This window comes from Anabrus simplex, chromosome 1 (assembly GCF_040414725.1).
Source record: "Anabrus simplex isolate iqAnaSimp1 chromosome 1, ASM4041472v1, whole genome shotgun sequence".
NCBI classification, from domain to species: Eukaryota; Metazoa; Arthropoda; class Insecta; order Orthoptera; family Tettigoniidae; genus Anabrus; species Anabrus simplex.
Genome location: NC_090265.1, coordinates 332,660,123 through 332,673,430, shown reverse-complemented (window position 1 = coordinate 332,673,430; position 13,308 = coordinate 332,660,123). Strand labels below are relative to the sequence as shown.

General features: G+C 40.1%; 1 protein-coding gene across 1 annotated transcript in view; it reads left to right on the top strand.

Annotated features, from left to right (window-relative positions):
* Nucleotides 1-910: 910 nt before the first annotated feature.
* eya (eya transcriptional coactivator and phosphatase 2) overlaps nt 911-13,308 on the top strand; it is a 289,761-nt gene continuing 277,363 nt past the window's right edge. Inside the window, exons 1-2 of the mRNA XM_067134855.2 lie at nt 911-1,046; nt 4,564-5,088. Of these exons, the coding sequence (XP_066990956.1) occupies nt 4,981-5,088 (108 nt within the window). The 5' untranslated portion in view covers nt 911-1,046; nt 4,564-4,980. The remainder of the gene's footprint in view (nt 1,047-4,563; nt 5,089-13,308) is intronic.

Sequence of the window (13,308 nt, the reverse complement as noted above, 5' to 3'; positions counted from 1 at the left end):
TTTGTGTCACTATTCAGTAATGATTATATTGGGACCTAGGACAGAAAACGCACTTAAGAGAGCTGCTTTTTAAGTCAATATTCTACCTCAGATATATTAAAGTTTCAGTTCTCCAGTGTTATTGTGAGCACGGCTCAGTGCCCTCAGTAGCTTTTGCATCAAAATAAATAATATATTATATAAAGAAATAGTGGTTATCATTGTGGTGGAATATAATCGTCATTTATCTAACAGTAAAAGTTCAATACAAACTCGAAATCCCATCTGTGGAATGAAATATAGAATTATTTTTAGCTACGTGAATGATTTAGTATACCAACCTATCGTGAGTATCGTACGCCTAATTCCCTGTTGCAAATCAACCAACATTGAATTCCAAACATCTCCTGCATTCCCGCTTTCAGAGCACTTCAAACCGGGATTTGGCAGACTCTCAAACACATTTTTAAAGTTCGCGGTGAATGTGCGGATCCTCTCTCATTGTGTGGGAGGCTGCATGCTGGTACCGCTGCAAGTGCTTGTCGCTGTAATGTTTTTGGAGGCCTTGCCTCTCCACAAGGTCAAAGAACTGAATATCTTTCTCTCTCTCGCTCTCTCTTTTAGGGGTAGCAAAAGGCCCACCACTTCTCATTATTTTCTTTCCTTCTCTTTTCATTTTTTTACTCTCGTACATCTGTCCTCCTTTTCTTTTTATCTTTGTTCCACGCAACCTTGCACTTGTCATGTCTCTCCATCTCTCTCTCTAACCAAATGTGCTCTTGTTTAACGACGTGCCATTGGCTCCACTGTACCATACGCAGTCTCCTATTGGACAGATCTTGTTGTGTGTTTTTTTGTTTCGCCCTCACTCCCTGCTACCATTGTGAGGCCCGGAGTTTTCCTTCAACATGTGTGCTGTGGGCTAGAGGGAGCTGCAGTTTGTTTGGAGTGCAAGTGACGATCATGCTGACAGTGTTGTGGGTTCGTCTATCGCCAAGTACCGTGCCTCGCCTGCAGTTTATAAGTTTATTTGTGCAGCCAAGCGCAGTATATTATGATAACTCAGTGTATGTTCTTTGACGTTAATGAGCCCGCCTTTCAAATAATTTCGTTTATCATTCTGTTAAATGAGAATTTTAAGTCATTCTTTGCTGACAGGTATTTGACATCGTTCTTATGCGCTACAATACCGTGCAGAAACAGTTGAAGGTTTACCTTTGTTGCCGATATTTTTCTTCGATGTTTTAAATATCCATTGTGAAGTGAGGTCACACTATCGTTAGATAAGTTAGATAACAATGGATTCAAGAATTGTATTTTGTATTGCATTCAGATCTTGCAACAAAGCAATAAGAACTGAAGGGAAATTTGCTACCCTATAAGCGTGTAAATTGCCTGGCCGTGCTCATTCTTAACAGTTCACAATTTCTAGTTAATATTGCACTCAACAATGTCATTCACGTCCTGTGACTGCAGGGCTTAATATGCAAATGTTCCTATTTCTTATACACTAGCTATTAAAAATACGATTATATTCTCATTTTTTAATACAGAAGTTAATATTGTTGTTAATAGTCATTATGGCGTGACAGAGGGGGAGGGGTGAAGGGGGAGAGGGGAAGAAGAAGATGAGCGTTCTGAGGAAAGAGCCATGCTTCCCTCACGTGTTCTTGTGCGTCCAATTTGAAGAAGTGATAACGAATTGCGAAGAATGTGGATAGAATGTAAAGATCTTCTAAATGTCAGATAGCGGATCTTGAGCGCACAGTACTGAGAAACCTAACCTATTAATTTTAAAATATCTTATAACAAAATTAACTGAAGTTTGAATGGAGAGGGGGCGGGGAGTAGCACCCATTGATGGACTTCTTCTTGTTATTATTATTATTATTATTATTATTATTATTATTATTATTATTATTATTATTATGGCAGCTTGAAATTACGGTGTACATTATATGTGATTCAATAAGGTAGGTGACACACGTACTTAGATACTTGTAAACTCTCTTCCAAACCGTCGCTGAGTTGAAATTTGTAGACTGATATTGATTTTCGAATCAGTATACCCTTGCAATTGTTATGCAAATCTGACATCCGCCATTCTTTATGGGGAAAGTCGTGCTCACAATAGGTCCGGTAGAAGTGAGCACCGAAAATATGTATGTATATTCTTTTTCAGACAGAAGCGAATTACGTAATATTATAGCTGGTTTGCTTGACTTGCTGCGGTGTTACTGATTTTAATTCAGTATTGAATATTGTGGTTTCGTATGTTTGTTTTTCATCAAGAAGGGTAATTAACGTGAACATGTTCGTTTATGTATATATTCGTTCTTGAATGCATTCTAATGATTTGTTCAGGTTCGCAGGAAGAATAAAGGTAAAACTCTCGGTTTTTTTTTGGGGGGGGGGGGAGATATGGTACTTCACCATAAAATGTATCACTATGCATAACGTTCTATAATTTACGACATAATGAAATGAGTGAACTTTTATCAAATCTGAATGCATTGGTCTTAAACAATTTCAAAGTGCCAGAAAATTCACACGGTTGCACTTACCTGTTTAAAGTTAGCGATCCAATTTACAATTTACGTTCAAGATTATTGAACAATGTGTCGTTAATCTCCTGGCTAATACGGAAATGGAGATCGAATGACGCCTTGTAACTGCAGAATATGCAGTGCGTTAACTAACCGAACATAAAACTGGAACAAATCGGGCAATTTTATTGTTAATGTTACTTAAGGAATTGAATGGTGAGAAATACTTTAGTAATGGGCACTGAATTTATATTATTTGGAAGAGAGTACAATAGGCAGTGGTCTTTGTAGATGGCTAGTATAATCTTTTCACTCACTACCGTACTTCCAGGGGAAAATGTTGGTAGCTTTAATAATTATAATAATAATACTACTAATACTACATTTTTCGGTAGCAGTGGAAGATGTCCAATAATCTAACGATCGACCTGACATAGTCCTTTTCTAAGTTTTACACAAAGTGCTTATTTCCGACATCAGTGGTGCGGTCGTTGGCTTTCCGTCCCATAATAGCGGGTTCGATCCCGGCTGTGACAGGTGGCGTTTTTAGTGGTTAAATCCGACAACGTCGCCTCGTTCAATTTCGAACTATTACGAATTCCTGCGTGACCAAAATTTGACATTCAGGGGTCTGTTAATATTATCAACTGATAATGGACCATATATATATTATTGTTATTATTATTAATTTGTTTTAGTCATTGAAGTGTTAGCGAGCGCTTAAATGTTTTAGATTATAGCTTCTCATATCCTGCTTTTACTGATTTTGACATAATTTGTTAAATTTTATTTATGACGAAAACTTAGTTTACGGAGTAAATTATTTCCGTTCGTTGTTAATACTGAGAAATAATGAATACATCAGAATGCTGACTTGATTGTAGTAGCCTATAGTAGTTTATTACTGTTCTCTCCAGAACCCAAACGACAGCATTTAGATGATGAGGTATATTCTTCTAAATTGCAGTAGACTACAAGATACAAAAATTCACAAAAGCAACTTTATAGAAGTTGTGATGGGAAGCTTTCAGTAGTTCAAACCTTGCGCATACAGGAAACGATGACACCTAAGTTTATTAGTGAGACTGGGGTCAATTTTCTTATTTACTTATTTTCCGTTTTTTATTATCTAAGTTTGTTTAGTTGCAATATCCACTACTCACTCCTTTTATGCTGATGTGTTCTCAAGCCTGTTTTGTATTAAAACTTCCTCAGATGAAGTGTCATGTGATAATTCTAATTCTAATACTTTCTATGAGAAAACTTAAATTATTGTAATTACAGCAGCGAAAGCTTTACTTTGGAAATGCTCGTTTTCCACAGTCATTCATGAAGTTTAAGTTAGAATCTTCCAATTACATATTTTCAGTCTTATAGACTCAACCTAAAGAAGTTCACATAAAAGAAAATGTGTTTCTTCTGGCGTTATAATCATGTAGGTTTAATTTCGAAGGATGGATCAAAGAACATTTAATCATTAAATTGCTGAGAAGTATTTAGACTAGTTTTTGAGAATATAGTGATGATCAAACGCGATCTAATTTATTTCGTTCTTATATACCAAGATGATGATTTCAACTGTCAATTCTCTAAGCATATTTTTACGTACAATCCGCTAGTTTTATTTGGAATCGCTTAAAAAATTGTAGTGTTTTATTATTTATCTGCAAAAGAAATGGGAATTGAAATCAAAGTTTCCAGAACTACACAAAGCCTACATAGTTTTCGACGTTTACATTTTCTTACACGAGAGGTCATTACAGAGTTTTGGATCTCTAAGACCATCACTGAAAGAGAAATGATTTTTTTGGGAAGAATTATCCATCTTGATTGCATTGCTAACATAAAAATCTATTTTCTTAATTACTTGTTCAAAACTTAATTTCGAGATCATCTTCCATTGAGATTTAATTTTTCCATTTTGTATTGTTTTCCACCCGGAAACAATTATTTTATGATTAATGTCTTAGAACTTATTTCCTGTTAAAATTGTTTTAATTCTGAAGAACGTAAAGAACTGTACATTCCTTTTGTTTAGGTGATCGATTGCTTGCCGCTCCTGTAGTTATCTACCGTAACAGAGGGCTTTTAATACGAGCCAAGAAATTAAACTGATGTGCTCTTTCTGCAGTATTGTGACGTTCTTAAATAAATTGAAGTTTTCACCAAAGCGACATACTCATCTCGACATTTTTGCATCATTTCCTGTTGGACTGAAATGAAACCACATCTTTTCAAGAGCATGAATGTATCTAATTCTGAGATATGCAATATTAATAAAAAAATATTTCGCTCCTGTTTGTGCAATATTCTAGTGCAATATTTAGTAGTGTTGGAACAGTGGTAGTTAGGACAATTTTAAAATAATCGTAGCTAGTGAACCAGTGGACGAAAGACACGATAGTGATACATGGAGCTGTGTGAAATCAGTGCTCCGAACAGTTCCTAGGGGTTGATGGGGTTCAACCCGGAGCCCTCCCGAGCCGGAGCCATGGTGACTCTCATCCCCTGCTGCCTCAACCCAGGGCCGAGACTCAGGATGGACAGCCTTCTCGAACCACAGGTAATTATTTCGTTACTACATATTGGCATTACATTCATTTCTCTTTCGTCTTCATTGTTATTGTGTGGGGTCGGGTGCCGAGCGGAGGTACTTTGAGTTGGTGCCATCTTGGTCTGTTTTCGTCTGTGGCTTTGTTTTCGCCGTCTTAATGCAATGGTTAGTTTTCCTAAAAGCAAAGGCATGGAACTTTTGGGTGAACAGGTAGAAATATTAACAGAGAAGTTTGCCAAGTTGGTATCATTGGTGATGTCTAGCATCAGTTACCACTGATCAGTTGGAGGATAAAACCTGTATTGATAAAAGTCGTCATTGTGATTTACTTGCAAAGAAATAGGCATACTAGAAAAATATTGTATAGTTAATAATGAATATTGATGGGACGGTATTTCCTCGAAAAATTACTTCCCATATCTGATCATCGTTCCAATCAGTTTGTCTATGAAGCCCTTGATATTAAGATCCTTAAACAGGAACATCAACTCTACGGATCGAGTCGAGTGTCGTTCGCGTCACATTGCTGTAAGCTTGCTTTGGGAGATGGTGGTTTCGAGCACCACTGTCGGCAGCACTGAAAATGGTTTCCCGTGGTTTCCCACTTTCACACTAGGCAAATGCTGGGGCTGTACTTCATGCAGGGCCATGGTCACTTACTTCCCCATCCTAGTCCTGTCCTTCCCGTCGTGACCATAAGCAGACCCCTGCACGGATGCGTATATCCACGAAGTTACTGTCTTGGCGGATGCAAACTGTATGGTTATAATATCCGCGGATAACAATTCGCGGATGCGGATAGAAGTTTATTAATTTTCACTCAGGTATACTCTTATTTTTGCTTGCCGTTAGGTGACTCTTGACAGTGGTATGGGAGAGTTGTGATATATATAAAGAGCCTTGAGACCATGAAGTCGTAAATGTGACCTAAGCCCAACTAGCTCCTGCTCGCAATTAATGGAAGGAAGGAACAAAGGACAATACGTCGGTAGTTGTCGCAAGAGAAAATCACTCATAAACCTGTGACTGTAGGGGCTCTGGTGCAACGTGTCAGGCCTATGGTATTATATTCATAGATCTATCCGTTTCAATACCTAGGGTGTTATATACTGTAGTTAATATTTACAATATCCGCGAATAACAATTCGCGGATGCGGATAATATTTTGTATATCCGCGAAGGGCTCTAATCATAAGGCCTGTGTGAGTCTGTAAGACGTAAAACCAATAGCATGGACGTCAATTGTAGACATTTTTGTTTGCAGTTTCCGCTTTTCAATCACACCAGCATGCAGTCTTGGTACCCCCAGTAAAATTTTCCCCTATAATTTTTCTCTATATCGGTCATATCGTAGGCTGCATGTTCAAGACTAACACGTAATGGCTTTTATAGTAGGTTAAGAGAAACAAACCGATGGCTAAAGAAACATTTCTCACAGTGAGAACACAGGATGAAGATAAACTGACCATAGTCATCACTGGAACACTGGAGGTGGCTTGCAACATACCTGGATGTTTACAGGAGTGTTCGCACTGAAGAAAGTAGAGAAAAACTATTTCCATGTGAACCACGAAGGACCATAAGGTTTCCATTATCCATAACCTCGTCACTAACTAGGGTAGAGTGGTTAGTCCTATGTCCGACTGCCGTGCCGTCAGGAGTTAACCTGATAATCATTTCCGAACTCCTGGGCCATGTGCTTCTCCAGAAGTAGAAGTCTTGTTTCTAAATTTTTTCGACTTCCTCACCAGGAATCAAATTCACGTCCTCCCTAGGTGAAGTGAGTTCGCCTTTACAATCTCGACTAGGCAGCCCTCTGAAAAAAAAAAACCCACATACAATGTTTGTATTTCTTGGCTTAAAACTGGAAGTGTATAATGGCCTTAAAGGGATTCTATCCTACTTTTTTCTATTGAAAGTTATATTGGACCATTCTTAGTATGTAGATTCTTCCTTTCTGCTAGCACCACATGTGACTCATGGGATCGCTAAATGGGTCACAATTCGTCCATTCAGTACATTGAATATGTAGAGCCTCCGACTGTTGAGATGTGAAAGAAAAAGTAGTCATAGGTAACTTAATATTCGTAGAGCAACTACTACTGCTAGTAAATTATGAAAATGAAGAAACTAGCACGGAAATTTTAATCATTTATTTGCTTGTTTATTCACAAACACAACCGCTACATCACTTGAGCACTTCACGCTTGTACTGTCAACAGACGAATTAACGAAAGTAAGCTTTGCTAATGTATGTCATACATAACAAATAATAAATACCACCTAAGTACCATCAAAGTCGTTATTAGCGCCTCATGTCTGTTATCCCGTTGCTAATAGCACTCAGTCAGTCCTTATGATGTGACCACTGTCCCACTGGACATTCTGGCTTCGAGGATAGCGTGAAATGTGTTCTCGTATGTAAGCGAGAATAAAGGTGGCTTTGTTTCAGACTTGTCGAACATGCAGCGTTAAGTCAGGCTGTACAACACTACCTCTGTGTTCCTATGTTCAAACCTACTCCCCTCTATTCATCTTCCCATGTGTGTGTCTGAAAACTAAATCTATATTGCTTGTTTTATTGTGCATTAGAACTCGTATCCTTACTTGCACCTCATTGTGTGTATTCAACATTTTCGTCCTTGATAGTAAAAAAAAAAAACTCAAAGCAAACTTGTAGTTTTACGTGACTGTTGATAGCAACGGGACCTCCAATTTTACAGTATGTGGAAAGCACAAGGACGCTATTTACAAAATCATTTCTAAAACATGGATATCTGCCCAGCAGTCCGGGTGACCATAAAGATCCAGAACATAACACAAACAAATACAGTATAGCACATGAAAAGTGATAAATTATGTTCAATAAGTTATGTACTGTACATATTATATTGCACATCACTAGTCTCTCACAGTGTGCACTAATAGTAACAGCTATTTAGGAATAGGGCTAGTGATTATATAAATCATTATGTAGATTGTCCGGCTCCATGGCTAAATGGTTAGCGTGCTGGCCTTTGGCCACAGGGGTCTCGGGTTCGATTCCCGGCAGGGTCGGAAATGTTAACCATCATTCGTTAATTTCCCTGGCACGGGGGATGGGTGTAGATGTTGTCTTCATCATCATTTCATCCTCATCACGACGCACAGGTCGCCTACGGGAAACAAATCAAAAGACCTGCACCTAGCGAGCCGAACCCATCCTGGGATCTCCCGGCACTAAAAGCCATACGCCAGTTTTTCATTATGTAGATTAATTAAAGAATCTTTCCAGATATTAATGCAAATATGTTGTACTGTCTGACTACATATACCTAAAGAAATTTTATCTTAAATTTATATTATGTACCCCGAGCCCCATGTATTAAAAGGTAGATTATATCTCTCACTTAACTGAGGTATACATGGGCGGTTAATGGTTCTCTCTTTATTGACATTGGCAGCCTGTTGAATGTTTTTCTCCGTCCTCATTGTGGGGTCCAGAATTAATCCTCTTTGTTGCCTTCTGTCATTTGCTCTTCTATTGCGTCCATTCTCGAAAGATCAGTGTGCCTCCTCATACACTTCTGAAAAGTCTCACGAGCATTGGCCGGGATTCGAACCGCAGCCGCCTTGTTGAAAAAGCCGGTGACTACCACTCGGCTATCATGTCCAGTCCATGATAATATGTTGTCTGTGTTTTCCTGTGATTCCTTTCCAATAAATGTTCGGTCGTCTGAATGTTTAAGTACAGTACGCCAGCCCCCGTGCTTTATAACGCTAATGTAGTAGCGTTTCGCCCTGCTGGTCCACATTCGACATCCGCCTCCCCTACGGCCACGAATTTAAGAGTTGTTATTAATTTTAAGTCCCATTGACGAATTTGAGATTCGCTTGAAATGGTGTCCACTCAGATCCAGGAAGAACGATAGAAATGGGTTGATATCCCACTCTCGTGTATTCTAGAAGTAGATTACGCTAGTTTCTCACTTCACCTCCAAGGAGAATGCAAACATAAAAGCCGCCACGGCCTCCTTCCGAATTATACACATGATTACAGTAGTTCACTGATTAAATAGAGCTGTTGACTGCGGTGACTCAAGCGGTGACAGCGACGATGGCGGATTCCTGTTCACAGGTCAGAGTGAATCGATTATTAGATATAAGTCCGGCTCCATGGCTAAATGGTTAGCGTGCTGGCCTTTGGTCACAGGGGTCCCGGGTTCGATTCCCGGTAGGGTCGGGAATTTTACCCATCATTGGTTAATTTCGCTGGCACGGGGGCTGGGTGTATGTGTTGTCTTCATCATCATTTCATCCTCATCACGACGCGCAGGTCGCCTACGGGAGTCAAATCGAAAGACCTGCACCTGGCGAGCCGAACATGTCCTCGGACACTCCCGGCACTAAAAGCCATACGCCATTTCATTTCATTAGATATAATATAGGCTAGGAAATTAAATCTGGGAGAAAATAATTGGGAAAAATGTACTTGTCTGAGTGGCTCAAATGGTTGAAAGCTGGCCTTGAGAGTCCCAGTTGGTGGGTTCGATCCCGTTTCGGTCCATTGCATTTGAAGGTAATGAAATACGCCAGGCTCATGTCAGTAGGTTTACCTGTATGTAAAAGAACTCCTGTAGGACAGTATTTTGGCACCTCGGCATTTTCGAAATCCGTAAATATAGTTAGCGGGAATAGTCACTAAACACCAAATTATGCTTTCCTTTTGAAGATCAATGAAAATGTATTACTTATTGGCTGCAGTTCAAGGAGAATCCAAAGGTTTAAAAACACTTTTCTTCCAATTAGACGAGTTTTATATGATTTTGGATCTATTTAGAGTAAAATTAAATATTTATTTATTTATTTATTTATTTATTTATTTATTTATTTATTATCCACCTATGATAGTCTAGTTTTTAATTCTGTAGGGTACGGTACTGTATGTAGAATGTTGTTGGTGCATGCTTGAGGAAGATATTACGATGTTGCAGCAAATTGTCCATCTAGTCCACGTTGTAACATTGCTACACGCTCCTGAGTTGTCGAGGCACTCTAAAGTCGATGCTTGGAGTGGCCGTCATCGCCTTGCCTGTCTCGATGTAGTATCAAGAGAAGCAAACAAGCTGAAATGTCTGATTTGTAGAACATGAATTCTCCCCATGGCTGCCTCGTGGTACAGGAAGCCTACAGTGGGGCACTCGAGAACAACTTCTTCTAAGCTTTGAGTTTGCAATTGCCTAAAGTCCACGTTAATACGGGCCGTATTAAAGAAGAAATTATTGGGAAACAGGCAGTTCAGTTAATCATTACACACCAGCAATGGCGATGGGCTTTCAAGAGCACATTTGCACGTGAACACCCGGTTCTAATACATATGAATAATTCAAAATTGTTTCCTTTGTTTTGACCAGAATTCATCAATCGATCGAAATGATTCGACTTATATCGAAGCTCTGTTACATTGACAGCAGTTCGTTACGACTGACAATGCAGGGAGCACACTGGATATTGTGCTACGAACCTGAAGACTATACGCATGCGCATGCAGAAGACGTCATGATTTATGCACAGATATTCCCATAAGCGAGGAACATGGTGAGGATTGTTCCTTACTGTCTGCAACCACTCTCAAACCAAAGATAGTATTACAGTTAACCAGCAGTGTCCGCCACCTACCCTGTTACAGTTAGCCGCTGCCTTCCAGAAGTCACTATTGCATTACATTGCCGGAAGATTTCGCTAGTAAGTAATTCTGAACAGGTGTTCGTAATCACCGCAAGAAGTTTGAGTACCTGTAAATGTGGTACCAACCCAAAACCCCATGGCACTATAGCCCTTGAATGGCCTTGGCCTACCAAGCAACCGCTGCTCAGTCCGAAGGCCTGCAGATTACGAGGTGTCGTGTGGTTAGCACGACGAATCCTCCTGGCCGTTATTCTTGGCTTTCTAGACCGGGGCCGCTATCGCACCGTCAGATAGCTTCTCAATTCTAATCACGTAGGCTGAGTAGACCTCGAACCAGCCCTCAGGTCCAGGTAAAAATCCCTGACCTGGCCGGGAATCGAACTCGGGGCCTCCGGATAAGAGGCAGGCACGCTACCCCTACACCACGAGGCCGACGTAAATGTGGTACCGGTACGCATTATTTGTATGCTATCATACCTAGGTGAACTTCGTGCTATGTAAAACCAAGAATAGTGCTCGCATCTTTGAATATTAGCTACAATACAGCATTGTAGCGAAGTTGCTGTGAATGTTACTTTCTCCGAGCTGGGTAGCTTCGGCTAACAGTGACCACGGCTTTACCGTAGCTTTTCAGATCTGAATTTGGAAGGCGATGGGCTGGTCCCACAGTTGGCTGTTCTAAGGATGATTTTCCGTGGTTTTCCATTCTCCTCACTAAGGAAAATTCCAGAACGGTTCCTTTCATAGGCCACGAGTGCTCCCCTCTCACCATCTCCGCACTTTAAATCATCGCAACACACCTCCTAGCCTGAGAAGGCATTACCCTCTAGGAGGCCTGCCTTTTCCCACCAGGGTACGGAATGAAAATGAAAACGCTGTAGTAGTAGTAGTAGTAGTAGTAGTAGTAGTAGTAATTTTAGTTTTGTTGTACACCCGCAGATTAGTCTCGGAAAAATGCTCTCTCGGTTACACGGGTTTTACCATGTTATGAGTGGAGAAGGAACAGTTTTTAAAAAATGCTACTTGTTCGGGGCGTCGACCTAGAAAGATCTTTTACCTCTAGGACCTAGGGAAGGTTTTCATTCCCGTCCCCGAAGGGGAGGGGCGGGCCAACTAGAAGGTGACGCCTTTTCTCTGGCCAGGTTTTGCCCCTACTTGCACCATATGTGAGGAACCTGCGTGTATTTTTTAAATGGCGGAAGTGTAACGTGTTGAATGGGAGGAAAGGAATGTTAAGGATGACACAAAAACCCAGTCCCCAGGCCAGGGATATTAATCATTTACAATTAAAAACCCCTGACATGGTCGGGAGTCGAACCTGGGCCCGCCGGGTGACAGAAGGAACTGTACATGAACGTTTTAGTGAAACGATTTAAGTATATTATCTTATTTTGTACTGATTTGCATTCTATTTCGGTACGTTTGAGACGTGAACAAAAATGTTGTGAACCTCCTGAAAATTTTGTCACAAACAGCCACTGCACACCATTGTTTCCCAACCTTTTTGTCTAAAGTACAACCGCACCTGTTCTAGTTCTCTTAATGGGGTTGATGACGATTGTCTCGGTCTGATATGAGCAACCATAGGATACAAGCTACCTTCAAATATTGAATTAAACAACATGTGACGGTGGTGATTTCCTTTGGCCTTTTTTCAACGAATTTCAGAGTGGATACTCTGATTTTGATAAAGCTTGCTATAATGAACGCATTGCCTCTGCATATCTAACATTGCATTACCGGTATTATTTTTATTTTATTTTATTTTTTTGGACAAATTTAGTGCTGCCTATTGTGAACGGTAGATACTCGATACTTTTAAGCCATCTTTCTTTGTCTACAGAATGATGATGATGATGATGGGAATAATAATAATAATAATAATAATAATAATAATAATAATAATAATAATAATAATAATGTGATAATAATGGCCGAACTGGGTGGCTCAGAGGGAAGTGCGCTGGCCTTCTGATCCCAAGATGCTGAGTTCGATTACGGCTCAGTCCGGTGGTATTTCATGGTGCTCAAATACGTCTGCCCCGTGTCGGTAGATTTATTGGCATGTAGAAGAATGCCTGACGGACAAAATCCCCGCACTGCACCAACAATAGTTATCGACGCGATGGTAAATCGCGTATTTATGCAGTCTTAAATGCCAACTAACTGTGCTAGGTTTCGAACCCATAGCCGAAGACCTAAATCAGCTTCCCCATACGACTGGGTTATTACAAACAAGCGATGCCAATTGTAATGGCTGTGTCAGAGGAGATGTTGACACCTAATGCTACAGCATCGCACAGATATTGTGATGCGAATGTTAATCTTGAATCCTTCGGGGTTGCAACAGGTATTCGACTTCAGATATCCATGACGCTTGTGTTAAGCAAGAGTGTTTGTATGCAGTTCGCAGTAAGCAGTAATGACTTGCGAGTAAATCTTTCACACTCCGTTGTAAACTGTGATGTTCATTGCTCGTTGGAGCCAAGCAGAGCTGATGGAGTTTCCTTGTGCCAAATCGCTTCTACACTTTTCAGCTTTTTACTTGCTCGTTTCGAGGGT